Source organism: Pelodiscus sinensis, chromosome 18, assembly GCF_049634645.1.
Source record: "Pelodiscus sinensis isolate JC-2024 chromosome 18, ASM4963464v1, whole genome shotgun sequence".
Taxonomy (NCBI): domain Eukaryota; kingdom Metazoa; phylum Chordata; order Testudines; family Trionychidae; genus Pelodiscus; species Pelodiscus sinensis.
In genome coordinates this window covers 14327564-14348776 of record NC_134728.1, presented here as the reverse complement: position 1 = coordinate 14348776, position 21213 = coordinate 14327564, and the positions used below count along the sequence as shown (strand labels likewise).

The following is a 21213-nucleotide window of genomic DNA, read 5'->3' as shown; positions in this document are numbered from 1 at the left end:
CAGTGTGATAAAGTACTGTAATAATAATGAAGTGTCTCATGACAATTTCGAGACAGTCTTAATTACATTAAAAAAAGCTAGAAACAAAAAGATATAGTAAAAGCAAGTACAGATGATTTCCTAATGATAGAGAAGCACAAACAGAACAGATCACAGTGGTTGTTGAGGCTTTTTGAGTTTGTCATGAAAGAACAAAGGTGAAAATCCTGGCTACTATGAGGAAAGTAGTTTACTTACCTCCTCCCCTCCAGAAACACACACATTAATACTACTTTTGCAGTATATGTGCAGAATGTGTGCCCTAATCCAGATCAACTCCATCCATATTTATAGACACCTTGCAAACTTTTTTTGCCATTAATATGAAAAAAACTATAAGCTTCTTTTATTGTGAGCATGGATAGATATGGGCATCTGTTTATGCTTGGTTGCATGCCTGTTACTCCTTTCTTTCCTCTCCAGCATTCATGTCTACCATACAGGACATCAGCCATGCTGTTTTGTAAACTGATCTTGGAGCCAGAATAGGATCAACCACCTTCTCCCTATACAATAACTGCAGAAAAAATGTTTCCTGTTTTTTATGGCATACCTAAGCATGTGCCTAGTCAGACTTTGTCTTAGGTAATTCCAAAACTTATTATTTTATTTTATTTGCCTTTAGGGAAAAGGAGTACCAGATCTGAACACAAGACTTCTAGTGAGAAAGTTGTGGGATACATGTCATATTCCTATCTTCACCCTCATGGATGCAGATCCACATGGTAATTTCATGCTAACAGCAGAACAGAAACTTATTCATTGAATTTTAATGAATTTCTCCCCGACCCCCCCCCCCCCCCTTTTTTTTTTTTTTTTTTTTTTTTGCTCAACAAAAAAATCCTTGGTGTTCCTGGTAAAAAAAAAAAAAAATTATTGTTTGGTTCCTTGGTCTTAAAAAGTTTAAGAAACACTGGCTTAGAGCTACTAGTATGATGACTCATCTCAGAATGGTTCTTTGGGTATTATTATTCCATTGAAAAAAGGAAAATGTAGAAAATATTTTAAAATGTCATAATTTTGTTTTCTTCTCGTAGACAAATTCTTATGTACTGCAGGTCCAATGCTCTAGTCACAACTCATACAAAATTCCGATTAACTCTAATGGGCATTCTGTCAAAGTAAGGCCTACTGGATTTAGCCCTAAGAAAGTAATATGTGTTCTCAGTAAAATAAAAATTTAGTTCAATGTTTTCTATAGCTAAAATTTGAATTCTGAATATAGATTTGTTCACAAGTTTATAACTTTTTCCTGGTGAAAGGTGAATTTTGTTGTTGTTTATCTTTACATTTTCCCTATACTTTGATAGAGATGCCACAGACAATGACATTTTGCATCTTCACTTGTACAAATAATACTGAAGATGGAGCATGAGGAATTACTCCAGTTTCAGTCTTTCCCCCACTGTTAGGTGGCAGGCAGGAGGGTCAGACATAGTGAATGACAACATTTTTGCTGTCTCCATATTTCTGAGACAATTATGTGGGAAGGGGGAAACTACGAAGCTGAGAGCTGGTAGAAGGTAACTCATTGCTGGAGGGGGAAGCAAGCTTTAAGGAGCTTCATCTGATGATTCAACTGCAGAACATACTTGATTCTGTACACATAATTGATGTGTAATTTTGTCATTACTTTTTGAAATGTGATTTTTTCCTAAAAGTATGTATAGCTTTGTTTAACAAATCTATGATTAAGAATACTTAGAATGCTGATAATTAAACTTAAAAGAAGGTACTATGGAAAAACTAGGGTAAAAACCAAGACAATGAAAAAGTGCTTGACACCATCTGTGTTGAATAGGCTTTTGCTCAGACCTATGTGTGATCACGGAATCCTGTTTTTAAAAAAAAAATCTGTAAATTAGTAGCTGTTGGTATACATTTTAATTATGTAGTAGTCTTCATTACCAATAATAGTAATACGGTATAATTAATTAGAATTTGAAAACCAAGGTATAATGTAAATTAAGGTCAATTTTCTCTCAGCAGCGTTCTCAATGAAAAAGGCCTTTGATTAAAATGTGACACTAAAATGTTTAGTAATTCAAATTATATTTTGACTAATGTCATATATTAATGTTGTAAATAGCAGAGCAACTCAGTTTATAAAGAAAAACAAAAAATGTTGAACTCTAAACAACCCAGTTTAGCTTCAAACCTGATTAACTGAATCAGAAAGTAAATTGGAAAGACAGAATTTCATTTTATTAAAATGCTCTGACTGCCACTGGTTAACTTTCCTTGTTTAGTGAAGGAAATTCAGAAAGTATTCCTTAGGACAATAAAGAACCATATACAGTAAACTTCCGATAATCCGGCACCTTTAGGACCCAGGGGGTGCCGGATTATCAAATATGCTGGACTATGGGAAGGGGGGGCTATGAGGAGTCTGGGGTGGGGGGAGTGCCACCCCAGGCCCCTCATAGCCCCCCCCTTCCGATAGTCCGGTTCTGCCCCAAGCGTCCCTGATTCAGCCGCTGCTGGTCAGTTTCAGCAGTGGCTGAATAGGGGATGCCTGCAGCAGAACAGCTGGAGTGCTGCCAGGTTGGTCCAGTAGCGCCGACTCTTGGCACTACAAGACCAACCCGGCAGCACCCCAGCTTCTCTTGGGGACGCTTGGGGCACAGCATCTGGGGTGCTGCCGGGTTGGTCCCACAGCGCCACTCCTCGACTCTACTGGACCAAATGGCAGTGCCCCAGCTGCTCTGCCCCAGGTGTCCCCAAGCCAGCTGCTGCTGAAACTGATCAGGGGCTGAATCAGGACGCTGGGGCAGAGCAGCTGGGGGGCTGCCGGGTTGGTCCCACAGCGCCAAGGAGCTGCGCTACTGGACCAACCCGGCAGCACCCCAGCTGCTCTACCCCAGATGTCCCCAAGTGAGCCGCTGCTGATACTGATCAGCAGCTGACTCCAGAAAGCCAGAGCAGAGCAGCTCCACTCCGGCTTCCTGGAATCAGCCGCTGGTCAGTTTCAACAGCAGCTGAATTGGGCTGCCTAGGACAGAGCAGCTGGGGCGCTGCCGGGTTGGTCCAGTAGCGCGGAGGGGCAGCGCTACGGGGACCAACCCAGAAGCACCCCAGCTGCTCTGTCCCAGGTGTACCCAAGTCAGCTGCTGCTGAAACTAATCAGGGGCTGATTCCAGGAAGAGCAGCTCTGCCTCGGGCTTCCTGGAATCAGCCACTGATCAGTATCAGCAGTGGCTGAATCAGGGACAGCTGGGGCGCTGCCAGGTTGGTCCCGCAGCCCCGAGGGGCAGCGCTACAGGACCTACCCGGCGGCACTCCAGCTGCTCTACCCCCCGTTTCCCCGATTCAGCCGCTGGTCAGTTTTAGCAGCGGCTGAATCGGGGAAGCTGGGGGCAGAGCAGATCCAATGGTCCAGCTGCCCGGAGCACTTCCGGGTTCCTGATGGTGCCGGACCATCAGGAGTGCCGGACCATCAGAGTTTTACTGTATATTAAGTATGTTTGAGATTGACGGTTGAGAATGATCTAAAATTAAAATATGACTTAGCTAAGAAAAAGTTTTTCTTAGCCATCTAGATATCTATTTTTACATAGCCTGACTGCATAGCTGTATAATTCTGTTTTGGAAGAACATAGAAGAGGTTTCATGTATTCCCACAGACAATCAGTTAAATTTTTGCCATTCACTTCAATGGCCTCAGGTATTCAGCCAATGACAGTGCAAATGAGCATCTCCTATTTTACAGTTACAGCTTTCTCTTTGAGAGCTGGGTGATTCTCAATATTGTCTAGAGGATGTCAATGTGGGTAAAGTAGTATCTTTAATTGAACTAAAGCTGTCTACATTCAGAACTGCGGCAGCGCTTTAACATGACAGGTAAACCACTTCCATGAGGAGAGTAGTTAACAGCGCTAGGAGCCTGTTTACACAGATGCTTTACAGCACTGAAACTTGCTGCATTCGAGCAGGGGACGAGGAAGGGTTCACACCTTGAATGAGAAAGTCACAGTGCAGTAACTTGCCAGTACAGACAAGCCCTCACTTCTGTTGATGGAAGAGACAAGCTTGTGAGCTTGACAGAACTCTCCTCAAGTCTGGAAACCAAAACCAAGCCTCAGCTAAATATAAGGCAGAACAGATTATTAAACACAATCAGTTGCAAGAAGCCACTTAAAACTGAAGTAGGCTACTAACACATCTACAATTATAGGACAAAGGAGGATTAGTAGTTACAAATAATTGCAATGAGCCTGAAAACCATCGTCTCTGTTGAGACCATGATTATATCTAGCAGAGTTATCAATTTAAGTTTTCTTGCTTGTCTTTTTGTGGTTGCCTTTGAAGATAAGGACTGATGGGTCAGTTATGGAGTGATCACTTTGTGAAGTTATTCCCCCATGGGTAACAGGTTTTTTGTTGTCTTTTACCATTTTTCATTCAAGAGTATATTGATTGTCTGGTTTCATCCATATAGTGCTTTTTGGGGCATTTGAAGCACTGACTGAGGTACACCACAAATTGCAATAGGCATATGTAAAACCCACAGATCCTGAAAGATGTTTTGAAGCAGGTATTGATCAGTGTACTAATGGAGATGTCTGCAGGTTTTGCATCTGTTGTTCTGAATGGTGTGATGCCACTTTGAGTTGTCTTCTCCTGGTCTGTGGGAAATTTCCTTCTACTGATGAGGTTGGCATGGTTGGGAGGCTGTTTGAAGGCCAGAGGATGGTGTTAAGGATAGGGATGTGAAAGGGTAACCGTGTATATGAGTTTGGGCTCATCATTTAATCTTCACAGTTACACACAGGCTCCTGGTATGCACAGGGAGCTGGCTTTTGGCTCCCTGCACTCGCTGCTTCTCAAGGAGCTCCCTTCTTCTCCGAGTGTAACCATGCAACCATTGAAAATTTCAGCTGTTACATGTTTAATTGATTAAACACATTTTAACATCCTTAGTTCAGGAAATATTTCTTTCAGGATGTGATCCTCATCAAGTATGGATTGTAATTGATGATACTCATGGTTTTCACTGGGGAACAGAATGAGACAGCAAGGAATGTACAGTACATGCAGGTTCTTTTTCTGGAGTGAAGAATGTTCTCTCAGGGTATTTGGGTGGTCCTTTCATGACATGATCTCTTCTCTGATGGAGTGTCCTTGTTTGGTGAAGGTGGTTTTATGATAAGGTGTGTATCCCAGACATTCTCCCCAGAGCATATTCTGTGATATTTGAGTATCTGGCTATAGAAAACAGATGTATTGGTGTGTCTGAGATAGCTCTGCATCTGTGGAATTAAGTATGATGATACTTATAGCTCACTAACCCTCCTTCATCCAATGATTGCAGAGGTGTTAATTGCCTCCTTCATTTTAAGTGTGTTCTTGCAACATGTGTTAATAACTTTTAGGTAACAACATGTCCTACCTTGTATTGAGCTATGAGACTCTGGCCTTGTCTTCTCTACTGCAGACCATCCATCCAAGTTATGCAACTTTAGCTATGTGAATAATGGAGCTGAAATCAACGTACTTAGATCTACTTACTGCCCTGTCTTCATCACAGTAAGTAGACAGTTTGATACTCTCCTGTCCCCACCTTCTATGCTTCTCGTTCTGGTGGAGTACTGGAGTTGATGGAAGAGCACTCGGTGGTTGATTTATCACATAGCTCGATCACTGTCTGTCGATCTGGCAGGTAGTGTAACCATGCCCTCTGGTTACTTTTCCAGACCTAAAAAAGAATTCTGTGAAACTCAAAAGCTTGTCCCTTTACCAACAAAATGGGTCCAATAAAAGATATTACTTCACCGGCCTTGTCTCTCACGGATCCTGGGTCTAACATGGATACATCATTGCAAACAACAATGGAAGATATTATCTGAGAGGCAGTTATCAAAATGTTGTTACTTAAGGGAACAGTAAGGGCAGGTCTACTTTTAAAATGCTGCATCAGTACAGATGCACCACTGTTTTCCTGTAGTGCTATTCTGAAGATGTTCTACACCAATGTGGTAGCTATGTCGATGGAAGAAGCTCTCCTACCGACATAGCACTGTCTATAGCAGTAGATTAGGTCAGTATTACTGTGTCGCTTAATGGACGTGGATTTTTCACATCCCCAAGTAACACTTATACCAACAGATGTCTGTTGTGTAAACCAGATTTAAAAGGGAAAATTGTAGACTTGAAAACACTGATAATGTTTCTTTATCATACTATGAAAGCAAAAATGCTAATAAATTACCTGAACAATTAGTACATAAAGTCTTTAAAATATTATATATACAGGCAGTCCCCAGGTTACGTACAAGATACGGACTGTAGGCTTGTTCTTAAGTTGAATCTGTATGTAAGTTGGAACTGGCATCCAGATTCAGCCGCTGCTGAAACTGACCAGCGGCTGACTACAGGAAGCCCGAGGCAGAGTTGCTCTGCCCCGGGCTTCCTGGAATCAGCCACAGATCAGTTTCAACAGGCTAAATCTGGACGCCAGTTCTTACATACAGATTCAACTTAAGAACCCCAGGCGTCCCCAAGTCAGCTGCTGCTGAAACTGATCAACTCTGCCTCGGGCTTCCTGTAGTCAGCTCTGGTCAGTTTCAGCAGCTGCTTACTTGGGGACGCCTGGGGCAGAGCAGCTTGGGTGCTGCTGGGTTGCTCCAGTAGCGCCGCTCCTCGGCGCTACTGGACCAACCCAGCAGCACCCAAGCTGCTCTGCCCCAGGCATCCTGATTCAGCCGCTGCTGAAACTGACCAGCAGTGGCTGAATCAGGACGCCTGGGGCAGAGCGGCTGGGGTGCTGCTGGGTTGGTCCAGTAGCGCCCAGAGCGGCGCCCCAGCTGCTGTACCACAGGCGTTCGGAGCAAAGCCATGGAGCACAGGGGCAGCGGGACAGCCCAGACGCGCCGTGGCTGTCCTGCTGCCCGCGTGCTCCGCGTCTTTGCTCCGCTTTGCTCCCCGTCTCCCTGGTCTGTTGGTCTCCAGCAGACCAGGGAGACGGGGAGCAAAGCCGCGGAACACGCCGGCAGCGGGACAGCCGTGGCGCGTCTGGGCTGTCCGCTGCCCACGTGCTCCCCGGCTTTGCTCCCTGTCTCCCTGGTCTGGGGAGACGTGGAGCAAAGCCGCGGAGCACGCAGGCAACGGACAGCCCAGACGCGCCACGGCTGTCCTGCTGCCGGCGTGTTCCGCGGCTTTGCTTCCCGTCTCCCTGGTCTGCTGGTCTCCAGCAGACCAGGGAGACGGGCAGCAAACCCCGTTCGTAACTGCGGATCCGACATAAGTCGGATCCACGTAACTCGGGGACTGCCTGTACTGTCAAATGAAAAGAATGAACATTCAGAATGATAGTTTTAACCATCAATGTTGAATTCTATTAAGTTGCCATAGGACAAAGTAAGAGATGTTGGTTTTTTTGTGACAGACATGGTACATAATATAGAAAAACAAGATTACTTTTGCATGATGCCTATACTTAACATTTATTGAGGTAAGTGTCACATCTTCAAAAATGTTGATTCAGATTCTATAACTTTTGACAATATGCTGTAAAGCTAATTTTAAAGATTAAAGGACCCGATTCATCAGTTCAGTTTTACACCAATGTAACTCAAAAGGGCTTACACATGCATGAAACTGAAATAACACAGTGATGAATCATGCTCCAAAATGTACGCAAACAGATATGTGACATTTGGTCTTCTGTAAATTAGGTATAGAAATAATGTGCATCTACAAGTATGGATCTGTGGTGAGTGTAGTTTTTTTCTACTTCAGGTCTTCTTCATTATTTTGTTCTTCAGCTTTGGAACTAGAATTTGAAAACTTTTCAAGTCTAGTTAGGATCATAATTCCTGATAGGGTGCAGCCACACAAAAAAATTCTTCCCCCACACACCTCCTTTGGAGAGCTGCGCAGCAGCACTCGTACGGCAGGTGGCTGCTCCGGCGGGCAGGTCCCGCCGAGATGGCATAGTGAGGGAGCCGCTGGGGTGGGGGGCCAGGACCTGCCATGGTTGCAAGGCGAGGGGCAAAGGCCTGCTCCGGTGGCTGGGGGCAGGAATGGGACCTGCCGCATGGCCAGAGGAGAGGGGGGGATGGGGAGGCGGAGTCTACTCTGGCGACTGGGAACGGTACATGCTGCATGGAGGGGGTGGGGGAATTCTGCTCCAGTGGTTGGGAATGTTTGAATTAATAAATTGGTTGTCACGGTGGCACACATTCAAACCAGAGCATGTGATCTCAATACTGGTACACAAGTCAAAACTTACTCTGCTCTTGGTTGAAAAATCATAAAAGGAACACTGGTTAGGCTCAGTATTTTATTCCTTTTTTGTCTTGTTTTAAGATTAGGAAGCAACTTTGGGGCCAAGAGTGCTTTTAAAAAAAGTTTAAAAAATTGTGTGAAAATGGCAGATTAAAAAAAAATCTGACTTGAGTTTTTCCTGCTATACAAAATTGTCAGTATTATTATTATGTATTATGTGTACACTGTGCTACACTGTTCTAAACAACATAGTTTATATACCAAGTCCCATTCCTTCCCAGAGAGTTGACAGTCTATATAGAAAAGATAGATGTGTATCTTTCACTATATAGATGTGTATAGAGAAAAGGAGGAGCTATAGCATGTAAGCAACAGTAAACAATGGGAGAGTCTAAAAAAATGTGTTATGGTCCCAGATTTGGTATTGGTATTATTATTGTTATTGGTATTATTTCCATTATTTATTAAGGCTTTTTGGGGAAAGATTATCTAACAGAAAGAGGAAGGGAAGAAAAGGAAAGGAAAGGGCATATCATACCGCAAGAGATAAGAAGGGAGAGGAGAAGAGAGAGAGAAAGAGTATAGAGGTCAAGTGGAATTAGGCAAAGACAGGCTAAGGGAGGAGGTAGAAGTGAGTTGGACAGAAAATCACCAGAGCGGAGGGAATGTTATCAGTGTCCAAATACATACTTTAGCTGCTTGTCTCAGCTCCAACTGACTTGAGTTTTTGACAGGCTCTTCTCAAGCACTCATGGCTGAAGGGGGCAGACTATCCACTGCACAGTTCTCTGGGCAAAAGAATGCAAGAAGTGGTACACCCAGCTGGAATTTAATGTACCCCCTTTTCCCTCCTTGTGTTGTGGTTTACCTATTACAACTACTTGTCTCAATTTCTATAAGCCTGAGTTTCATAGAGAATTCTAGTTAGCATCATTTTTTCAAAATTTGACCTAACACATAAATATTTTCTCAGAAACAAATATAAATAATACTAGTTAAAGACACTGAACATAATATATGACATTTTGCATTGTAGTCAATGTCTTTTGAAGCCCATCATCTCACAGTTCCTGCTATAAGATGGCTTGGTCTCCTTCCATCTGACATTGAAAGGTTTGTTGTTTTCTAGAAGTATAATTATCCTTCTATTCTATCACAAAAAAGGAAATGTAACATTTGTCTGTTAAATTCACACAAAAAGGACAATTCTCTGTTGATTCTGCTCTCAATACATTTACTGTTATTTTTATAGAGAATTTTGATGTTAGAAAAAATAATTTAAGGTGAAAATGATATTATAGTTTTAAAAAATATTAAGCAGGCTAAAATTTTTATCTGTTTTCTCAGATTAAATATACCCAAAGATGCTTTGATTCCACTTACTAAACGAGATCAAAATAAACTTGCTAGTATGCAGAAGAGACCTTATATGGCTTGCCAACCAATGTGGAAAAAAGAAGTAGGCATAAATTATATTGTTTTCTGTTTCTTAATTTCTAAAGAACAAATCCTATCCACCTCAGTCCCATCCCTTCTGGTTATGGTCAGCTCTGAACACAGCAGAACCAATAAAGTTTTGCTGCACTTCACATGGAGAAGTCAGGATTGACAGCAGTGCAGGCAGTCTCTGTATCACTGTGCCTAGTAGTTCCCTCCCCAACACAGGACTAGCCTCATGGCAGGCTCTCTGTCATTGGCCATCTGACACTTATATGTCATGGAGGAGGTTTTCTACAGTTCTGAATAACACAGAATAAATTACATCTCTTGAAGAGGGAGAACATGCCATGTGGAACAATTACTTAGCTTCCACCTACCGGTTTGGGTTGGCCTGAATATTTTAGAACACAAAGCACAGTTCATGCAGAAATAATATGTAGTGGTTACATAGTGGGAAAATATTGTGTGTTTTCCCCTTCTCTTTACATTGTCCTGGTATATGCTTTGCTATGATTTTGCTACTAATGTGTGCTCTCTGCTGTGCAGCACATAGTATAAAAATACTAGTAAAACCTAACGTAATTAAAAAATGTAATGGCCTCACCCTATGAGTCAGGCCTTTCTCAATAGTACATTAATTTGCACTGTTTTTTTCTTTTTCAGATGGAAATTATGGCAGCATCTAAAATGAAGGCTGAAATTCAAGCTTTGATGTCTCTTTCATCAGATTACCTTTCCAGAGTGTATTTACCAAACAAACTGCAATTTGGTGGATGGATATGAATATCTGTTTGTAAATCAACAGCTGTGTCGTGTTGTGGATTTATTTTGGAGCTATTATAAGCCACTATTTACAAAAATTGCATACAATTGCATTATTTCTGGCAATTGTTCTATATAGTCAGTTAAGAGATATAGAGGTTTGTTTCATTGTCCTGTTCAATTTTTTAATATCTATAGTTTAATTTCTTTGCAATTTTGATTGTTTTTCCACTAGCGTACCATAAGGATCTGAAAACATTTAAATATAATATGTGCTTTCCATTGTAGCTGCTGTAAATAACTACAACAAAATTTCCGGCTGTAAAAGCATTAGCCTTTAAAAAGATATTGACATTTGAGGGCAGAAAGTAAAGTTATATTTGCTTAAATTTGTGTCAAAGAGTTAATACACAAGCTACCTTAAAGCACAATCAAACTAAGTCTGTCTTCTCATATGTTTTACTTTTTAAGACTGAAATAGTTTAAATTACTGTAATATTTTATGGTACAATCCTTACCTGGAAAGTTATTATAAACACGGCATTTCATGAAGCTTCAGGAGGTAGCTGAGTTAGTCTGTAAAGGATAAACTTTAACAAACAACGAATAGTCTGGTATCATTTTAAAGCCTAACAAAACATGTAGGCTATGTCTACACTTGCGTCTTTTTGCGTTGTCAGTCCCCGTAATACACGAGGTTCGAAGGGATGCCGGAAAGGATGAGACCACAACTGGGGGTTTCAAAAAGTACAAACTGATTTTATTTTGATGGCGCCAGACAATCATCAGAATAAAAATTAAACAGATTGCCAGACAACACAAAACAATTCCCTGAGGCTTTTCTAAATCACAATAATTCCCAATAACTGCCCAGGGGTTAGGAACAGTTGAATTAACATTGGTATTATCCATAGGGCTGACTATTTACACAACTTTATACAAGGAAACAGTAAAAAACCTAAACCACAACTATTTATAAACTAACTTAGTAACTTTTTAGCCACTGTCACTTGGCAAGCAATAAGGACAACTAAAAAATCAATTAGGATAGGGATGATGGCGGGGGAGGGGGGGGTATACCAGTTCTGGAGACAGCAGGAACACAAGTACCGGTCACACGCTCATAAACTGTCTCCACTCGGGTCGACCAACTCGGAGTACGCTCAGTAAGACTCAAGAGCGGGGGGTGCAAGGCGTCTGGGTGATCAGGCCAGGCGTTCACTCAATGCGAATCCCCAGTGAGAGAGGGGCTGCCTGCCTGTTTTATTGCCTGTGAACTTATCACCCCATAGGTTGGTTTTTGCTGCAGTGGGTGGAGTAGCAGGCCTGAGCACCAGTCAGCCCACTGGCTGATCTGTTACTGCAATGGGTGGAGTGAGCAGGGGAAGATTATTAATTTACATGCCCTTATATGGAAAACACTCCACCTCACAGACAGAGCCCCCTATACCAGCCTCAGAGGTATTACAGGCTATGGCTCCCTGCGACGGGCAGTCATTTCTGATGTTCTGTCTCGGACATGCCCCCGTGGCTGTCCGGAGCAAGCAGTAAGGGGGTTGCCTAAGGTGAGAGCGCACGTAAGGGTAATCAGCAAGAAGCCAATTGGGTAAATTGAGGTTCTGGTGAGCTGCTGTCTTCAGAAAGGGGAGAAAAGGAAAAGTAAGCAACAGTAACAGGGAATGCGGAAACAACTCTGTGGATAAGAGCTTTTGCAACAGCAGTGCCCACTAAAAAGGCTAGTAACACAAGAGCACATACAATCAACCACTGCTTAATGGTGGATGCCCAAGTACTCAGTCCTCAAGAGGAAAGTTTTGTTTGCCACCAGTCCCATTCTTCCCGCTGTTCGCGAATCTGAACTGCAAGTGAGGTCAGCTGTTGGGTGATGGCTGAAACGTTGTTCCACCCGGGCTTGAAACGCAAACGGTATTGGTCCTTAAACCTGGGGTCAAGGTCCTCGAGTGCCATACAAAAGTCCTTCTGCAATATAACCTGTATCATTATACGATTCTTTTCAGCATAATGAGCTAGTACAGTGAGAGCCAAATCGACTTGTCGAAACCCTTCAGCGGTCAAATTAGTGAGGGCTTCGAGATTGCGGGACATTTGGTAACATATCCCCAAACGAAAGATTCAGTGGCAGACTTAAATTTTTTCCATCTTGATGGTTCTCGTCGGCTCCGGAAGTCAAACAGCCGGTGGGGGGCTCGAATGGGTTGGTACCTGAAAAACAAAAAGGGGACAAACAACGCCCTCAAGGCGGGCTAATTAAGATCGAAGAGAAAGTCAATTGTGATGGACTAACGTAGGTTGTTTCAACGCTATTTAATCCCTGTACAAAGACTATCTTTCCAGTGGGGGTGTGGGGCATATCGGGGGGGATGATGGATACCTGTGCCCCCGTGTCTAACAAAAAGGGGATAATTGTCTCGTTTTCGGTAGTCAGGTTTTGATAGGGTCGAGGGTCATTTAAATCGGGCCGAGTGACCGCTAGGCACTCGGCCTCTCCCCGTTTTTTGGCTGCAGGGAAATAGGGCGATCTTCCCAGCCCAGTTTCACAGCCAAGTCTTTCTGTTGATCACTATTCATTTTCCTAATAGCTTCCTTGGCGAGTCCCTTACCCAATAAAAATCCAAAAATCTTACGCTCGATGAACGAACGCTCGGGGTATTTGGGTTTGGGCGCCATTTTGGACCCTTTCACCAGAGTAGAGGGGGTTGCAAGTAGGGCGGCCTTTAGTGTTGCCCACTTCACCCTCTCTACAGCGTCGTATAGTCGGCCAATAGGTTGTCCTGTGTATCCCCTTAGCCACAGAAGAGCCCCTGTGTCTAGATTAGGGCTGTTGTCCACGGCTAGGGTAACAGCCGCATCTTCTATGGGAATCTGAGTGGGATCATCAACAAAACGAAATGGGTTTTGTGCTACCGTCTGAACGTTAGTTAAGTTGAGGGGGTGTGCGGTGGGATCCCAGAGCAGAATAGAACTCCCAGCGATTGCGTACATAAGGGTAGTGGAGTTATTCACACAATCAGGTGGCATCTGTACTGCGCGAAATCCCCCTTGTATTTGGAGGTGCGCGGCAGCTGCGGCCGTTACAGGCCAATGATTATTCGCTGCCAATACTCCCCCCATAAGGCCCCGCGACCAACTCCCGGTACGGGTTAATGTTAAGGCTTCCTCCCGGTCAACCCAGTCACTCCCCTGTTCCAAGGCTAATCTCCCTACCCAGATTATAGGAGGCTCATCTGGACGTCGGGCAGTATCTGTGATGAACTCCTTCATTTCCGCCTTGGTTCGGGGGCGGGTCTCAGTTACCTGAGAGGTATTCCCCTGACCATCCATTTTTAATCGGGTTACAGTCACAGGGAGGGCCTCCGGTACAATCAGGTCGGGAGCTGTGGGTATGGTTGAACTCAGGGTAGTCAAGCCAGGGTAAATGTTTGGTGGGTCATGAGAGCCTTGGTATGGGGGAGGAAGTTGTGTCTCTAAAGGAGGCATCTTTGGCGCCTGAGGGGAAAACTCCGGTTCTCCCTCCGACTGCGAGTGCACCACCCCACGTGCACAATTTGTAACGGCCCCATGGTAGACGGTAACTTTATCAAGGGCTGCTGCTAGGGTATTGCAGATGGCAGCCAGAACATCCTCTGATTTATAAGAATCAGGGCGTAGTTTTTTAACCTTTTTTATCCCATCTAACCTTTGGACCAATCCTATTAACAGGTGGTGTGCAGGTGATCCATGTGGGGCTCTTGGCTCGTGGGCCAAGATGGAGGGGGCTACCCCACAGAGTTTAATTACTCTGTTCACCTCTTTCCAGAGGCTAAGAGGGTTTGTATTAGGGACTGTCTCACCCACTTGAGTGAGACACGGTTGAAGGCTATTATCAGCCGGGGTGGCCCTGAAGGTGGGATGGCAAGTTAGCAAGCAGCCCACATCGCTCAACCCCAAAGGAATGGTGTAGGTCCTACAATCATGGCCGTGTCCTATGACACAGACCCAGTCAAAAGTGTTAGGGGCCCCTTTGCGCAGTCGAGTACAGAGGAGGTGGTATTGCAAATGATTAAACTGATCCTCCTCAGAACCTGGGGTCTCAGTTTTAGCCCAGGGGCAACTATCAGAGTTGTCATGGTCTCCGGGGTTCCGGCATCCTGTTCGTGACGCCATGTCAGTCCCCGTAATACACGAGGTTCGAAGGGATGCCGGAAAGGATGAGACCACAACTGGGGGTTTCAAAAAGTACAAACTGATTTTATTTTGATGGCGCCAGACAATCATCAGAATAAAAATTAAACAGATTGCCAGACAACACAAAACAATTCCCTGAGGCTTTTCTAAATCACAATAATTCCCAATAACTGCCCAGGGGTTAGGAACAGTTGAATTAACATTGGTATTATCCATAGGGCTGACTATTTACACAACTTTATACAAGGAAACAGTAAAAAACCTAAACCACAACTATTTATAAACTAACTTAGTAACTTTTTAGCCACTGTCACTTGGCAAGCAATAAGGACAACTAAAAAATCAATTAGGATAGGGATGATGGCGGGGGAGGGGGGGGTATACCAGTTCTGGAGACAGCAGGAACACAAGTACCGGTCACACGCTCATAAACTGTCTCCACTCGGGTCGACCAACTCGGAGTACGCTCAGTAAGACTCAAGAGCGGGGGGTGCAAGGCGTCTGGGTGATCAGGCCAGGCGTTCACTCAATGCGAATCCCCAGTGAGAGAGGGGCTGCCTGCCTGTTTTATTGCCTGTGAACTTATCACCCCATAGGTTGGTTTTTGCTGCAGTGGGTGGAGTAGCAGGCCTGAGCACCAGTCAGCCCACTGGCTGATCTGTTACTGCAATGGGTGGAGTGAGCAGGGGAAGATTATTAATTTACATGCCCTTATATGGAAAACACTCCACCTCACAGACAGAGCCCCCTATACCAGCCTCAGAGGTATTACAGGCTATGGCTCCCTGCGACGGGCAGTCATTTCTGATGTTCTGTCTCGGACATGCGTGAGTAATATGCAAATGAGGCTAAGCGTTGAATATTGCCAAGCCTCATTTGCATAACTAATGAGCCGCCTTTTTTTCAGAAGAGGCTCTTGCGCAAGATGGAGCATCTACACTGGCCCTTCTTGCGCAAGAAAAACCCTCTTGCGCAATGCCGTTCTTCCTCTCAAGTAATAAGTGTAACGGCATTGCGCAAGAGGGTTTTTTTTGCGCAAGAGGGAGCAGTATAGACAGCTCCGTGTTGCGCAAGAACTTCTTCCGCAAAATGGCGGCTCATTAGTTATGAAAATGAGGCTCGGCGATATTCACCCCTTAGCCTCATTTGCATATTACTCGCGCAAGAAGATGCGAGTGTAGACATAGCCGTAGATGGTATCATGAGCTTTCGTGGGCACAGCCCACTTCTTCAGATGACCCGAGTGTTGATGACATCGGTTTGGTTAGGCCTGAATATTTTAGAACACAAAGCACAGTTCATGCAGAAATAATATATAGTGGTTACATAGTGGGAAAACATTGTGTGTTTTCCCCTTCTCTTTACATTGTCCTGGTATATGATTTGCTGATTTTGCTCTCTGGTGTGCAGTACATAGTATGAAAATACTACTAAAACCTAATTTAATTAAAAAATGTAATGGCCTCACCCTATGGGTCAGGCCTTTCTCAATTGTACATTAATTTGCACTGTTTTTTTCTTTTTCAAATGGAAATTATGGCAGCATATAAAATGAAGGCTGAAATTCAAGCTTTGATGTCTCTTTCATCAGATTACCTTTCCAGAGTGGTAATAATAGCTCCAAAATAAATCCACAACACGACACAGCTGTTGATTTACAAACAGATATTCATATCCATCCACCAAATTGCAGTTTGTTTGGTAAATACACTCTGGAAAGGTAATCTGATGAAAGAGACAGCAACACTCCGGTAATCTGAAAAAGTGGGCTGTGCCCACGAAAGCTCATGATACCATCTACATGTTTTGTTAGTCTTTAAAGTGCTACCAGACTATTTTGGTTTTTTTTAAGTTTATGGCATTTAATGTTCCTTATAAAAGTATCAGTTACAAATCTCCTTACCTTGCAGATAAGAGTGGATTTTTAATTGCCAACTCTATAAACCCAGGCTGAGATCAGAAAGTCAAGATGGGTTCTTTGATTCTTATACATTTACAACAAAAATAATGTTCTGCAGGCCAAATTATGCCCTCAGTTACTACATCTCCATTGCAAAATGCATATGTGAGCAAACATTTTTAATTGATTAGAATTCAGTGTTCATGTTGATGATTTATATGACATTAGAATCCATAGACCACTATTAGTTTTGGTGGTGCTAAAATGTTTATGGTGGGGCCTGCTTCAGGGCTGGAATGCCACCGCTACAACTGCAGCCACAGCCAGACAGGGGCCAATTCTGCTCCCCCCACTCCCTCCGCAGAAACAAGGCTGGGGCCAGGCCACCATGGCAGGAGCGGGACAACCACCAGCCCATTGCGGCAGGCCAGGGCCAGGGCTGTGCTGCCACACTCGAGGACCAGCTGGAAAGAGGTTGATTTTATACCCCATCTCTGCCAGGAGTGGGGCCTGGCACTGTGGCCAGATGGGAGCTGCCAGCCCTTCCCAGTAGCCCACCTGGGAACATGAATGCCTCCTCTAAAGCGTGACTCCAGCCCACCCTTTACATTTCCTACCTACCTGCTCCTGCTGGAGTGCAGTCCAAACTTACCTGAGCTGTGCACTGGGGCACACCTTATTTTCACCTCTGGTTCTGGGCCACGCATACACCCCTGAGAAGGCCCAAAAAAATATCAGTGTGGCCTGTGCTATGTTGCTGGAAGATGCTGTCCTGCCAACCTATCTACAGCTGTTTATTGTGGATGGTTTAATTATGCCAGTGAGAGAGCTCTCTCTTAGTAGTAAAGAGCAGCTACATGGGAGATCTTACAGTGGCAGAGCTGCAGACTATATCTACACTTTTCACATTACCAGTGTAGCTTCTCTTTGTTAGCAGGAAGAGCTCTCCTACCAACAAAACAAAACCACCCCAAAGAGCAGCGGTTGCTTTGTTGGCAGGAGAGCATCTCCCCACTGACAAAGTGCTGTCTACAGCAATGTTTTTTTGTCAATAAAATGTTGATGTTCGGGGGTGTGTTTTTTCACACCCTAGACCATATTATTGATCAAAGGGCAATGTAGACATAACCTTAGGCACATGCCTAAAGTTAAAGAAGGCCAACTGATGGGATGGTACTTGATAACCTACCAGACAGACCAGTCAGGATCACCTGTCAGAGGCTTCAAGATCTACCAGTAGATCCTGATCTACTGGTTGGTGACCACAGGTTTATATAAACCAACTATGAAAGGGGAACAGTTAACAGAGTCGGGAGTATGGCTCCAAGCATTGTTCATAGAATCATAGGACTGGAAGGGACCTCAAGAGGTCATCGAGTCCAGCCCCCTGCCCTCAAGGCAGGACCAAGCTCCGTCTACACCATCCCTGACAGATGTCTATCTAACCTGTTCTTAAATATCTCCAGAGAGGGAGATTCCACCACCTCCCTTGGCAATTTATTCCAATATTTGACCACCCTGACAGTTAGGAATTTTTTCCTAATGTCCAATCTAAACCTCCTCTGCTGCACTTTAAGCCCATTACTCCTTGTCCTGTCCTCAGAAACCAAGAGGAACAAATTTTCTCCTTCCTCCTTGCGACACCCTCTTAGATATTTGAAAACCGCTATCATGTCCCCCCTTAATCTTCTTTTTTCCAAACTAAACAAGTCCCGTTCATGAAGCCTGGCTTCATAGGTCATGTTCTCTAGACCTTTAATCATTCTTGTCGGTCTTCTCTGTACCCTTTCCAATTTCTCCACATCTTTCTTGAAATGTGGCGCCCAGAACTGGACACAGTACTCCAGCTGAGGCCTAACTAGTGCAGAGTAGAGCGGCAGAATGACTTCACGAGTTTTGCTTACAACACACCTGTTGATACAACCTAGAATCATATTTGCTCTTTTTGCAACAGCATCACACTGTTGACTCATATTCAACTTGTGGTCCACAATGACCCCTAGATCCCTTTCCACCATGCTCCTTCCTAGACAGTCGCTTCCCATCTTGTATGTATGGAACTGATTGTTCCTTCCTAAGTGGAGCACTTTGCATTTCTCTTTATTAAACCTCATCCTGTTTACCTCTGACCATTTCTCTAACTTGCTAAGGTCATTTTGAATTATGTCCCTATCCTCCAAAGAAGTTGCAACCCCACCCAGTTTGGTATCATCTGCAAACTTAATAAGCGTAATCTCTATCCCAATATCTAAGTCATTGATGAAGATATTGAACAGTACGGGTCCCAAAACAGACTCTTGAGGAACTCCACTTGTTATCCCTTTCCAGCAGGATTTAGAACCGTTAAAAACAACTCTCTGACTACGGTTATCCAGCCAATTATGCACCCACCTTATCGTGGCCCTATCTAAGTTATATTTGCCTAGTTTATCAATAAGAATATCATGCGAGACCGTATCAAATGCCTTACTAAAGTCTAGGTATATGACATCCACCGCTTCTCCCTTATCCACAAGACTCGTTATCCTATCAAAGAAAGCTATCAGGTTAGTTTGGCATGACTTGTTCTTCACAAACCCATGCTGGCTATTCCCTATCACTTTATTACCTTCCAAGTGTTTGCATATGATTTCCTTAATTACCTGCTCCATTATCTTTCCTGGGACAGACGTTAAACTGACCGGTCTATAGTTTCCTGGGTTGTTCTTATTCCCCTTTTTATAGATGGGCACAATATTTGCCCTTTTCCAGTCTTCTGGAATCTCCCGTCTGATTTTTTCAAAAATCATAGCTAAAGGCTCAGATACCTCCTCTATCAGCTCCTTGAGTATCCTGGGATGCATTTCATCAGGACCTGGTGACTTGCTGACATCTAACTTTCCTAAGTGATTTTTAACTTGTTCTTTGTGTATCCTGTCTTCTAAACTTACCCTCTCTCTGCTTGTATTCGCGACGTTAGGCACACCTCCAGACTTCTCGGTGAAGACCGAAACAAAGAAGTCAGTCATTGAGCATCTCTGCCATTTCCAAGTTTCCTGTTACTGCTTCTCCCTCCTCACTAAGCAGTGGGCCTACCCTGTCCTTGGTCTTCCTCTTGCTTTTAATGTATTTATAAAAGGTCTTCTTGTTTCCCTTTATGCCTGTAGCTAGTTTGATCTCATTTTGTGCCTTTGCCTTTCTAATCTAGCCCCTGCATTCCCGTGTTGCTTGCCTATATTCATCCTTTGTTATTTGTCCTAGTTTCCATTTTTTATAGGACTCCTTTTTTATTTTGAGATCATGCAAGATCTCCTTGTTAAGCCAAGCTGGTCTTTTGCCATATTTTCTATCTTTCCTACACAGCGGAATTGTTTGCTTTTGGGCCCTTAACAACGTCCCTTTGAAATACTTCCAACTCTCCTCAGTTGTTTTTCCCTTCAGTCTTGCTTCCCATGGGACCTTACCTACAAGTTCTGGTTGCCTGGTTGCTTTGCAGTGCTGCAATTTGCTGTGCTGGCAGGGGTGTTTTTTTCAAAGCCTGAGTAGGCATGTGAAAGTGTAACTGTGTACATGATTAGCCTTCAAAGTTACATGCAAACACCCAGGATATGTCTACACAGCACACTTATTTCAAAATAAGCTATTCCAGAATAGTTATTCTGAAATAGCTTATTTTGAAATCGCACATCTATACTGCAGGGAAGCCTCAACATCAGTCTGAGGCAGGCTTCCCTAATGTAGATGTGGTATCTCAATTTCGAGCCCAAGGAGGCACTGAGGAGGATAACTAAGAATGGCCCTAGTGAGGGGCTATTTGGAAATAGCAGAAGTGGAACACCCACACATGCTTTATTTTGAAATAGCTATTTCAGAATAGGCATTTTTCCTCATAGAAGGAGGTTTACAGATTTAAGAAAAAGCCATCCATTATTTCGAAATTATTTTGAAATAACGGAATGGCTGTGTAGATGCTCATAGTTATTTCAAAATAATGCTAGTTATCTTGAAATAACAGTACAGTGTAGATGCCCACCCAGGGTGCAGGGGGAGTCAGCTTAACCCTTGCATCAGGGTGCAGCCCCTCCCCTCTACGCTGCTGCCTCTATATCAGAGGTAGGGGGAAAGGAGCAGGGGAAACATGACACTGGCTACCCCAGGCACTGGTTCCTGGGGAGCCATCTGCTACCCTGTGCATACCCATGTAACTGCTGAAATTTTAACATTTTAAACACATTTTAACATCCCTACCCCAAGCTACAAAGTGCCAGTTTAAATGTGGCCTGAGTTGGTCCTATTGCACCACCACAATGTAGTATAACATAACGAGACTTTTCTTAAGGTGTTAATTATTTACGCATGTTCTCATAATATTTCCACCTTTGTAATCAGCCTTTTGGCAAAATAATTTAAGCGAACAGATGCACTTATCTTTGTTATGAATAAGTTTCTTCCTTCTTGGTGAGGAAAAGCAACAGAGAATTGCCCCGCGCTCTCTGCACGCTGCACCCAGCAATTTGCTTTGTTACTAGCTCTGCGATTGCCACCCGCAATCCCATAGAGCCGTGCCTAGGTCAGCGTGTGCCATGTGTCGGTCGCATGACCCTGTTACTGCTCCCTATGGGCGCGCGAGGCGGCGCTACTCTCCCGCGCCCCGCTCTGCCTAGCTGCTTCAGCCCCGCCCC

The 21213-nt window shown here is 43.9% G+C and overlaps 1 protein-coding gene and 1 long non-coding RNA gene across 13 annotated transcripts in view; one reads left to right on the top strand and one right to left on the bottom strand.

The window, feature by feature from the left end:
* Positions 1-10504, top strand: part of SPO11 (SPO11 initiator of meiotic double strand breaks) — a 410938-nt gene extending 400434 nt beyond the window's left edge. For 7 of the 10 annotated variants that reach the window (XM_075901152.1, XM_075901153.1, XM_075901154.1 and 4 more), the window contains 5 exons: positions 665-764; positions 5474-5565; positions 9302-9378; positions 9613-9724; positions 10369-10504. In XM_075901152.1, the coding sequence (XP_075757267.1) occupies positions 665-764; positions 5474-5565; positions 9302-9378; positions 9613-9724; positions 10369-10488 (501 nt within the window). In that variant the 3' untranslated portion in view covers positions 10489-10504. Of the gene's footprint in view, positions 1-664; positions 765-5473; positions 5566-7712; positions 7751-9301; positions 9379-9612; positions 9725-10368 lie in introns of all 10 variants that reach the window. The other 3 variants (XM_025185773.2, XM_025185777.2, XM_075901151.1) reach the window with 3 other exon arrangements.
* LOC112546170 (uncharacterized) overlaps positions 1-18345 on the bottom strand; it is a 52652-nt gene extending 34307 nt beyond the window's left edge. For 2 of the 3 annotated variants that reach the window (XR_012896508.1, XR_012896509.1), the window contains exons 1-2: positions 8956-10381; positions 5534-5734 (exon numbers count right to left, since the gene is read on the bottom strand). This is a non-coding gene — a long non-coding RNA (uncharacterized LOC112546170). Of the gene's footprint in view, positions 1-5533; positions 5735-8955; positions 11058-17204 lie in introns of those variants that run through there. The other variant, XR_012896510.1, reaches the window with a different exon arrangement.
* Between the last annotated feature and the right edge of the window lie 2868 nt (positions 18346-21213).